Source organism: Aotus nancymaae, unplaced genomic scaffold (genome assembly GCF_030222135.1).
Source record: "Aotus nancymaae isolate 86718 unplaced genomic scaffold, 86718_ANA_hifiasm-v0.15.2.pri h1tg000014l, whole genome shotgun sequence".
NCBI classification, from domain to species: domain Eukaryota; kingdom Metazoa; phylum Chordata; class Mammalia; order Primates; family Aotidae; genus Aotus; species Aotus nancymaae.
This window is the reverse complement of record NW_026988425.1, coordinates 102152948-102164275: the sequence shown is the minus strand read 5'-3', so window position 1 is coordinate 102164275 and position 11328 is coordinate 102152948. Positions and strand designations below refer to the sequence as shown.

The 11328-nt window shown below is 36.6% G+C and overlaps 1 protein-coding gene across 1 annotated transcript in view; it reads right to left on the bottom strand.

The window, feature by feature from the left end:
- MAN2A1 (mannosidase alpha class 2A member 1) overlaps nucleotides 1-11328 on the bottom strand; it is a 173934-nt gene that overhangs the window by 15724 nt on the left and 146882 nt on the right. Inside the window, exons 18-19 of the mRNA XM_012473931.2 lie at nucleotides 9966-10107; nucleotides 7348-7481 (exon numbers count right to left, since the gene is read on the bottom strand). Of these exons, the coding sequence (XP_012329354.2) occupies nucleotides 7348-7481; nucleotides 9966-10107 (276 nt within the window). The remainder of the gene's footprint in view (nucleotides 1-7347; nucleotides 7482-9965; nucleotides 10108-11328) is intronic.

The window sequence follows — 11328 nt, the reverse complement described above, 5'->3', positions numbered from 1 at the left end:
ATACAGTTAAAGGCAACATTTCTGAATGTTCAAACATTAAATAATCTACTAATGTTGGTAGATTACATATGCTAAATGATACACAAAATTAATTAAATCAATAACTGAATAGAATCTTAACCAATAATGCCTAAGGAGTAAAAACAGACACAAATAACCGAGAAAATAATTTGTGCAGAAAGGTCCTTTGATCATCAGTTACATCTGAACCAAATTTAATTTTGTATCTTATTTTTTAAAATGACTACTGCATTGGTGTCTTCTGATTTTGCATCTTTTTTGTAGTATAAAGCTTAAATAAAAGGCTTGGCTACTTATCTGTGTGAAAAGACAGGATTTATAGAGATATAGAGCTTAAAATTCAGAATGTCAGATTAGCATTGCACAGAAGGGTGCTAGCAAAAAGTGACTACCATCGTGCCAGCAGCTAACATTAGATGTCATTACAATTCAGACCATGGAGAGAGAAAAAAAATTTTTAAGACAGCAGAGGGACATTGCAATATTAAGACACTGACAAAAAATTAGGTCTGAAAGAATTGTAAAAAAATGTATCTATTCTACATTTTTTAAAAGAAAGATTAAATAAAGCATATAAAATAATATTCTCCAACAATATTGAAATTTAATGCAGCTTGTAGAATAACATGAATAAAGAGGGAACAATTTCAACAAGATATTTTAAAGGTACTCCAAGATCAAAGGACTTCATAATCTAGGTCAGGATTGATGACAAAATCACTCATGAGTAATAAAACATAAAAAGATTCAAACAAAAAAGAAAACATCTCCTTTATCAAATTTCAGAAGTATTAAGTCCACTCTAGGTCAAGAAACATTCAGGGAAAGCTCTGGCTTTGTTCTACACTCTTGGAGCAATTCCTCGCCACTCCAGTGAGTAGCCAGAACATTTCCTGATTGATCTTCTACACTTCAGAAGCAATAATGCGCATATATAACAATCCTCCAAACCAGATTAGTTCTTCCTAACCATTGGTATTTCCCCAAAATTAACCACACAACAGAATGACTTGGGACACCTTTAATAGACATAGATTCTTGGGTCCTATCCCAAATCTACAAAATCTTGGGAGGTGGGGTGCTGAAAAGCCTCCCCAGGTGAATCTCATGGAGTCAGCCTCACACTGCTCCGTGATCCTGTGCTGGGAAGTGCCACCTCAGACATCCAACCTTACAGAGAAAACAGAGCTCCCTTTAGATTCAAAAGATGAGCTGTACCTTTTAACTACCTTTGCATTAAAAAATAAGATTCAGTTTCAAAGACATCTTGATGGGAGTCTTCTAAAAGGAAACAACGTCATGGATGTTAAGGACTTCAAGAATTTAAAAACTGTAGTTTATTGTTCTTAGCAAGATAAGAAAGTTTATAGAAGAGCTGTGGTTCACTACCCTAAGAGCATCATGAACAAATAACACTGCTGGAGGCTGGCCAGGTTGGAGTGGCGAAGTCTCACCTAGGGTTCCGCCATTCATGTACTTTCGTATCATATTTACAGCAACAAGAGGCTCAACAATATCAACTGTTGAACCATCAATATTTACATTAATCTCTACAAAAGTAACCTTTTCACCGTAAGTCATATGATAAACTCAAAGTTTTAAAAATACGTTTTCTACAGGAAATTTTACGTGTTTAAGTTATAAATGAATTCCCCAGCCTTGTACTTAACTAATCTAGTACTATAAACCTTATTTAATTTCTCATTGGTTGGAAGGCTCCATTCACACTGTATAAGTGTAGCTTTCTCTCTGCAGCCTGCCTGACATTAAAGAGAGTTTCTAGCACCTTCTGATTTAAACCACACAAAGTGCAGATCTTCCTCACTGGGTTCCAGCCCTTATTCCACCAGTCAGAACTTCTTGCCAGACTCCTTGGTGACCTTTATTAAGCTCACTTTGAGGTACATCAAAGACTTCTACTTCATCTACATCAAATTCTGTTAAATTATGGTGAGATAGTAAGAGACTTTTTTTTATGTTACCTTTGTTTATTCAGTTTGACTTGAAATATGGTGGGAACTTAAATGTCTGTGGAAGTAAATGCAATATAAATAGAGAAGAGCACTAGAGAGGACGGGTGGAGTAAAAAGACAATGAGGAAGATGGAGAGAAAATGAATAATAATATATTGAATCATAACATTTAGAGGTAAATATCATGTAGCCCAGGATTGAAAACTATGGGGCAGGTTTGTAGATACATTTTGGTAGGTCTGTATAGTATTAAAAAGTTTTTTTGCTTTTCAGCCAACCCTTTAATAAAAAATTCATACTAAAAAAGCAACCCAAAAAACCCAAAACACATTTTTTGTTTTTTACCCAAGAAACTGCAAATTTGTGTCACCCCCAGCAGGCATTCAGTCCCATGTGGAAATAATCAGCTGGAGCTGAGTTGTGGGTCTTAGTGGAAGGTGTCCTCAAGTTTACCAGAGATATTCTGGTCACCTAACTTAAGTATTTACCCTTAAACCTAATTGACCTCCCTCATGCTATCACTTTTCTAAACCATATAAGCATTTAAGAGTTTAATCTGATCTCTCCAAATTTCTTCTCCTTATATTTAAAGGCAAAGCAACACAATTATAACACTTCAACACTTCCAGGGTTCCTAGCTCATGTCTCATTAACCAACCAGCAGGAAAGAAGTAAGGAGAAACAGTTAAAGAAACAAATCCTAAATCTGTCAATGCCTGTTTTTAGTCATTTTCTGTTGCTATAACAGAATACCACAGACTGGATAATTTATCTATAAAGGAATTTTATTCAGCTCACAGTTCTGGAGGCTGGGAAGTCCAAGAGCATGGCACTGGCATCTGGTGAGGGCCTTCTTGCTACGTTACCACATGGTGGAAAGGCAAGAGAGTGCATGCAAGAGAGCTCATTTTTATAACAAAGCTCCTCCTGCAATAACTAACCCATTCCCATGATAATGGCATTAATCCATTCATGAGGGCAGATCCCCTATGACTCAAAAGCCTCCCAAAGTTCCCACTTGCAACATTACCACAATGGTAGCCAAGTTTCCAACACATGAACTTTTGGGGAACACATTCAAACCCTAGCAATGCCAAAAGAGATGATTTCTATTTTCCATTTCTATTGGCCTTTGAGGATAATTAGCATAAATGATGGTCAACCTCATGCAGTCACAGTCCTCGTTGGACATCTCACACAGTGAATATCATCCAAGTCCTTGTTTTTACTGACTCTCTGCAGAATTATTTGAGGACAGGACTCACTTCCACTTAGTCAGTTCGAGATTATTTCCATGAGGCTCTGTCGTGCTCAGGACATCCCATTAAAATTTCTTCCTAACCAGGGAGTATCCTCCTACTTCACTTTTCTCCATCATTATTTTAGATACTAGAGTTTGAGTTGAAATTAAGAACACTTCCCAGAAAATTCGAGTTACATGGTATTAACCTTCCTCAATTAAGTGTCTTTTTAATTATTTTCACTAGACATTAAAATGTATTTTCTCTTCTCTAGTTCATTTCTTATTTAAAAGAAACCATTGATTGAAGCCCCAGAATCTATACTTCAGTAACAGAAAATTTTAACCAACATAGGATTGTAAAATAAAAACATTAAATTTAAATTAATTACTATCCAAGGAGTTTTGAATGGGAATAAACAAATTATTTCACTTATAAGTCAAAGCTTTAGATTTAATGTGAAAATTTTTATTGTTATAGTTAACAAAAGTTTTGTAGATTAGTGTCCATATAGAAAGTCATATAAGCCAGAAACACCTTCAAGAGGAGCAACAGACAGTAGCTGCCAGCCCTCAGACAATAATTTCCCTATGCAGTTTTAGTCCTTAAAACTAAGCTATATTGTCAGTAATTGATTTGAAACATGAGTCTCAAGAACAGTATGGCTCTTGACATCTAAAATGGATACTAATTCTTTTTTTTTTTTTTTTTTTTGAGACGTAGTTTCGCTCTTGATACCCAGGCTGGAGTGCAATGGCGCGATCTCGGCTCACCGCAACCTCCGCCTCCTGGGTTCAGGCAATTCTCCTGCCTCAGCCTCCTGAGTAGCTGGGATTACAGACACGCGCCACCGTGCCCAGCTAATTTTTTGTATTAGTAGAGACGGGGTTTCACCATGTTGACCAGGATGGTCTCGATCTCTTGACCTCGTGATCCACCCGCCTCGGCCTCCCAAAGACTAATTCTTTTTCTAAAATATTCTAAATACTGGAAGAAGTTTTTGCTTTAATTAGCTGCTGCCATTTCATTCAATCAACTAGTATTTTATTAAAGAGTGTCTACCGTATGTAAGAACAAATGACAATAAAGGCAGCAAGTCCCTGGAATCTAGTAGGGGGAATGGAACATGCATATGAAGACAAGGTAATAAGCAGAAATTGCAATAAATACACTGGCAAAATGTGCCCTAAGAGCTCATTCATCTATGCATTTGGATATTCATTCATATGACATATATTAGGTAAATCTTCTGCTATGAACAATCCTAGAAGTGGAGAAAGGCACAATCTCACTACCATGGAGATTATGGTCCAAAGGAGGTGAAAAGACAGGGATCAAATAATCACACACATGCATGAAGGTGAGATGCACAGTTTGGAGGCAGCACAGGGGAAAGGCTTTTAACCTGGTCCAGAAGCAGCTGATGAAGTAAACACTAATCTGAACTATCACCCAGAGTTTCTAGGGCAAAAGATAATAGGCCATGTGCAAAAGTGCAGTAGGGAGGAGGAGATGGAAAATACTAGGGACGTAAAGGAAACCAGTGAGCCTAAAGCAGACACAGTAAGAGGCACACAGATGCCTAGGGGACATGCAGGGCCCATATCATGAGGGGTTCTGGAGGTCATGGTAAGAATTTTGACATTTTTACTGACAGCAATGGGAAGATATCAGAGGATTCAGCAGGAAACAATAAAGTTAGATTTGGCTTTGAAAAAAACAAAAAACATTCTGCCTTCTGGGTTAAGAACAGACATGGCAGAAAGGAGAACAGGGTGGATTTGTATAGGCTAGATCCAGGAAATACAGGAAGTCAGTTTAGATTAGGGTGGTGGAAGTAAAGAAGATTATAAATTTGAAATATTCAGGCAATAAGATAGATAAGTGATGGCATTACTCTGTGAGAAAAGGCTGATGGGGATACGCATTTATCAGGCAGAACTCTTACGTGTCTGTCTTGGCATTGGATGGATGGTGGTTGCTATTGACTGGGTGGAATACTGGAAATGGGCCAGGTTTGGGAGGGAGGAAAGATCATGAGTGTGTTGGATATGTTAAGCTTGAGGTGTCCTTATAAACAGAGAATATCAGGAAGCAGTTAGATAGACGCATCTGGAGGTCAGAGGTAAGCCTAAGCTGAAGATATGTGTTAGTGGCTTCTACCTGTGTGGAGGATGCAAACAAAACCAGGGGAGTAGAAGAGATTGCCAAGGGATAGCATAAAAAATAAGAAAAGGAGAAGGCCAGGGGCCATGCCTTCAGAGCGCTAAGATTTAATGGCTCAGCTGAAAACTATTAGAGAGATAAAGAACTGCCAGAGAGGTAGGAGGAAAACCAAGCTGCATGGCTCCATAGAAGCCCTGGCAAGGTAGTTAGTATTTTACGGAGTGACAATGGCCAGTGTCAAATACTGCTGAAAGGTAAAGTAAGATGATGACAGTCAATAGCCACTGGATCTAGTGACATCAGCAAGAGCTCTTTCAGAATATGATGGAGGCTAAAGCCAGACTGAAACAAACTGAGTGTGAGAAGGAAGTGACGAAATAAACTCATCTCATAAACTCTGGCTCAATCAGGTAGGACAGAAAGGATAGTAGCTTAGAGGAAATTGAAATAATAGTCTGAAGGAAGGCTGTATTCCATTTCTATTTTTAACAGAAGAAAGCAAAGAGTGTTCAAAGCTAACAGAAAGAATCTCCCAGGGAAGTGTTGAATATGAGGAGCCAGGGAGAAACAGAGAGAGAGAATGAAAAGTAAAAGGATGCTGAGGTGGGTGAAGGGAGTAAGTTCCAAGGACAAGTTTTAGGACCTGCCTAGGATGATGGAAGATAAAGTCTCTTTTTAATGTAACAGGAGGAAAGAAGGGAAGGATGGGAGTAGATATTAGGTAACTGGAACAGAGAGCCCTGTCTACTGGCTGTTCTCACTATAAAGTGGTAGGTGAGGTCACTGGCTGAAAAGAGTAGAAAGGACTTGCAATGATCAGGGAAGGAAGAAAAACAGAGCAAAAAGAAAGAGCCCATGTTCAGGACTATCCAAGGTAGGTGATTAGTGCACCTACCATTCAACACCGAGTACTAGATTTTTGCTTTGAGGAATGAAAATCAAATGTGAAAAACCTACATGTAAATATATTTTCAACTGAAGAGTCTTAAGACTAGAATAAATACGCTAAGATTTCAAATAAATTTTACCAAACTTAATCTGCTAAGCATGTGACTAAGCTCTATTCTTTAACTTTTGTTTAGCTCAATTTTTCAATTCTTATTTCTTTAAAAATAATTTCAGACACAGCAATCCCATTACTGGGTATATACCCAAAGGATTATAAGTCATTCTATTATAAAGACACATGCACACGTATGTTCGTTGTGGCACTGTTTACAATAGCAAAGACCTGGAATTAACCCAAATGCCCATCAATGATGGACTGCACAAAGAAAATGTGGCACATATACACCATGGAATACTATGCAGCCATAAAAAACGACGACTTTGTGTTCTTCATAGAGACATGGATGAATCTAGAAACCATCATTCTCAGCAAACTGACACAAGAACAGAAAACCAAACGCCGTATGTTTTCACTCATAGCCGGTGATGAACAATGAGAACACTTGGGCACAGGGAAGGGAACAACACTCACTGGGCTAGGTGGGGAGATGGAAGGAAGGGACAGCGGGGGATGGGGAGGATGTGGAGGGATAACACCGGGAGAAATGCCTGACGTAGGCAACGGTGGGGGGAGAATTGGCATGTATGTACTTATGCAACAATCCTGCAGGATGTGCACATGTACCCCAGAGCCCAAAGTACAATAAAAAAAAATTAATTAATAATAATAATTTCAGGAAATTTTACCCAAACTAATTTCTTGTCATTCGTTTTTATCAACATAACAAGCAAACATAAAAAATAAAAAGACCTAAGTGCAAATCCTACATGATATTTATAACTGAAATTCTCTTTCTGTGAATGTGGGCCACATCTCTTATAAAGAAATCTCAATATTGGAGATGATTTAAAAAATTTTTAAAGTGGAAAGTCGTAATTTCAAGTTTTGGGTGACAAAGAACAACGAATATCAGATCATGCTAGTTATTTTTTCATACCATATTAACAGCACTTCTTTTTTCTAGTAGTATTCGAAATAGATTAGCTGTAATCTTGTTATCCTGGATACCTTGCTCAAGGCCACGATTATCATCTTGCATGAGTCTCCGATCCATGATAACTTCAATCTGACCTAACAAACAAACAAACAAACAAGCAAAACTGACAAGAGTTACTTACTACTGACATTTATTGAGGATCACTTAAGTAAAAGCCATGATGTCTTGCTCTAAATTTCCCCTCCAGTCAAGGAGGTGGATTTATACAACCCACTACACCATGGGCTTTCTCTTGATAATAGCTCAAAGTAGCTACTACAAATTCATAAAACAAGATAGCATTTCTGTGTTTCTTTATTAGTGTTTCACAATATCTGATAAAAAATTTAAAAATGAGACAGGACAGAACAAAATTAAAATGAAACTTTTTTCCAAAAAATTAACCTTAAGGAGTAAATTAAGTTCTCCAAACTTTTGGTAGCACCATTTAGAATCTAAAAATGCTTATGAGGTTTATTAGGAAATGCACATCACACAGAGAGTAGTAAAATACACACAAATGGGTAGGTCTAAAAAAGTTCTGCAAATAAAATTTAGGTTACTTGATATGAGGCAGGTCTCTGAGGAAGCCCTAGAATGTGGACACAACCAACAAATACTCCCTTGCTTCTCCGATACTGTGTTAGCGGCAGCACCAGTGTCCTGCCTCTCTGGAGACATGGATAAATCTAGAAACCATTAAAAGGGGTCATACCTGGTTCCTTCATTTGCTATTCAATATTTCCATATTTCCTGTAGTTTAAGTTGTAAGCTAATTATTACATTATGAGATTAAAAAGTAAAAAATGAAAAAAATACCCAAAACAACTAGAGTCATATACATATATACATTTAAGATAATACTCAAATAAGACTTAGAAAACTGAAGTTATATGCTTAAAATCACATGCATATTCATTCATATCCATTATTATATTAAATTATATTTTGGTACAAAAGGGAAATAGCTAACACAAAAGACTTTAACAATTACTACTTTTACATAATCATACCAACTCTGTTTAGCCTCTTTCTTCTGAATTTGCATATCCAGTACCTAAAATTACCAGAGGTAAGTAGAAATCTCACTGATACTATCTTCATAATTTAGAAGACAACTGTCCAAGATTTAGTCCCCAGGCATAGGGATTAAATGGGCATATCAACCTCTTGGCAATTTCTAATTGTCTCCTGTCTCCAAATGTTGGTACATGTAACACGTGACTGGCACTTAGTGATTTCCTGGACTGTATTCAAATTGCTTTAATTCAAATACTAACATATTTGGTGGTTATAGCAGAAACAGAGGAACTTTATTTCCTAGCTTGTCTTTATCAGGAAGTGAGACAATACTGCTTTGTTCATCACAGCTTGAGTCTTACTGTCTAGTTCTCTATTTAGAGCATAGCCTTGAGAATTTAAGACAGGGTTTAAAAATGGGTGGTTCAAGAGTCTTGTATGGCCTAAAGATGTTTTATCTTTTGTCAACATAGTGTTTTTTAAAAAAATTATAACAATATTTTACAGATTGAACAACTTCATGTAAAATTCAAGACTTTTGGACTCTTCTTCAAAAACTGAATTTAGCAACACTGGGCCCCTAACTGCACAGGAACAATGCTGCCCCACTGCACATCAGGAACATGCTCTTGAGTTTGCTCAAGTTTCCAACCCTCTCTACTGGATTCCTATTGTGAAGCCATTCCTATTTTCATAACCGAATTCATGTCTTTATGGCATGAGTTTACATGATCTTATCTAATGAAGGCCACAAAGAAAAATAAGAAGTAGCAGATTTTTTTGTGTGTATAAGTTATAGAATGTATGTATATACCTCATGTAAAAAGTGGGTTTGTGTCAAAGGACACACCAGGCATCTGCAATCACTACCTACCTTGCTCCTTCAGACATTTATCTCTGCCAACACTGAGAATGTAAGAAAGAAAACCAATGATAACATGTATAATAACCAATTAAACATATGTATTAAAAAGGATCAAAGTCTCTCAATAGAAAGACTTTCAAAAATTAATCAGTGTCTATTGTCTATTTTCTCTCACTTTTTGAGCATCACTTTCTCTCTTTTGGAATCCTTAAAGCCATACCTCTTTATCCCCATATCTCTATCATTTCCACTCCCTTCCTTCTTTGAGGTGGTAGCAGAATAGAAAGACCATGATTCAGAGAAGGACCTAAGTTTGAACCATGACTTCTCAACTTTGCAAACTTAGGTAACTTATCTAAACCTCTGAATCTGAGTTTCCACATCCATTAAATCATGATGATGATGGTGACCTCTGCAAAGAACACACAATTAGGAGAAGCAAATTATCTTTAAAAAGCAATCCTGACATGTAGTTTTATGTCTCTTGTTCTTCATCTGAAGATTTAGGAGATTCATCATTTTATGTTGTTCTCACAAAACCCAAAATTAACTAATAGTCTGGTTGTAGGAAGAAAAAAGCTGAAAAGACGACAGGGAGGTTTTAAGTGGAGATTATACCACATCTGACCAAAATAAAAAGTATACACTTGGAATTGAAACCTTTCAGAGTGAAAAGAATTTAAGCAATACATACCACTATTCAAACTTGAAACCCCTGAAGACTGAGCAGAGAGCAGTGTCAAACGATGTTTGGCATCCTGGATATAGGCCATTGTGGTCATTGGATAGACATTTGCTTGAAGAGGCAATTTGCTCAGTGTCATTCTAGGTTGAATCTATAAAACAAAACAATTCTCTTTACAACAAGCGATATTTATATATGTTCTTTAAAAAAATTGAATACAGGTAATTTTTCTTCCCAAGAGAAAAAGAAGCTTCCTTTTTTGTTCAATGGAAGAAATAATTGAAAAATTAAAACATTATTTAAAACAACATGAAGGAAAACCACAAGGATGTCAGAAAACAATTTTTAGGTGGAACAGGTAGAACTTGTCCAGATTTTTAAAACAGAGATTCTTATTTAAATTCAGCATAAAAATGCTTAAAAGTCTTCTAGCTCTCCAATATTTGCATAAAACAAATTATAAAGGTATTAAGTATTCATTTCTCATCTAAATCTAACATACTGCTTTTATAATGAATGCTAAGCATAATAGCTCTCTATCCCCTTTCAAGAAATATCTCTTATTATTTTTGGTTTTAATAAATACCACAGATCTCCCCACCAAATCTTCTAAGATATTACATTATAATCAAATGCATATTTATATTTAAAAACCACTGAGTGCTTACTCTTTTTGATTAGTTTCAATGTAGATAGTTCCAAATTCCAATTCCTTGGAGCCTAGTACCTGAACATTTGAAATATGACTATTTTTTGATAGAGTCTGTCGGTAACCCCAAAGCCGGTCTCAGTCACAGTGACTGACTCTAAGCTCAGAACCCTGTTATCAGTGAATCTTAATGATGCCACATAAAAATGTCATTTCCTCATTTAAACTCATGAAAATTGGATATAAAAATGAAGAAGAGGTACAAAGTTAGCACAATAGTTAACATGTACTAAGTGCCCATTAACGAAAGGCACAGTCCTGAATATTTCACAAATCTGATCTTTAATCTTCCCAACAACCCTGAAATATTTCCCTCAAATTACTGGTTGTACTAGGTTGAATAATGCCTCCCTCTCTCAAATTCCGGTACACCCACAAACACCAACTGTGAATGTGATCTTATTTGGAAACAGAGCCTTTGCAGAAATAGATGAGGTCATTCTGGATTATGGTAGGCCCTAAACTAATGAGTGGCATCTTTACAAGAAGAATGACATTTGGACACAGACACACAGATACAGAGACATAGGGAGAACGTGGTATGACAAAAGAGATAGAGACGGGAATGATGCATCCACAAACCAAGGAAAATCAAGCATGGGCAACCACTAAAAGCTGGGAAAAAGCAAGGCAGGATATTTCTCTATAGCCTTTGTCGGAAAT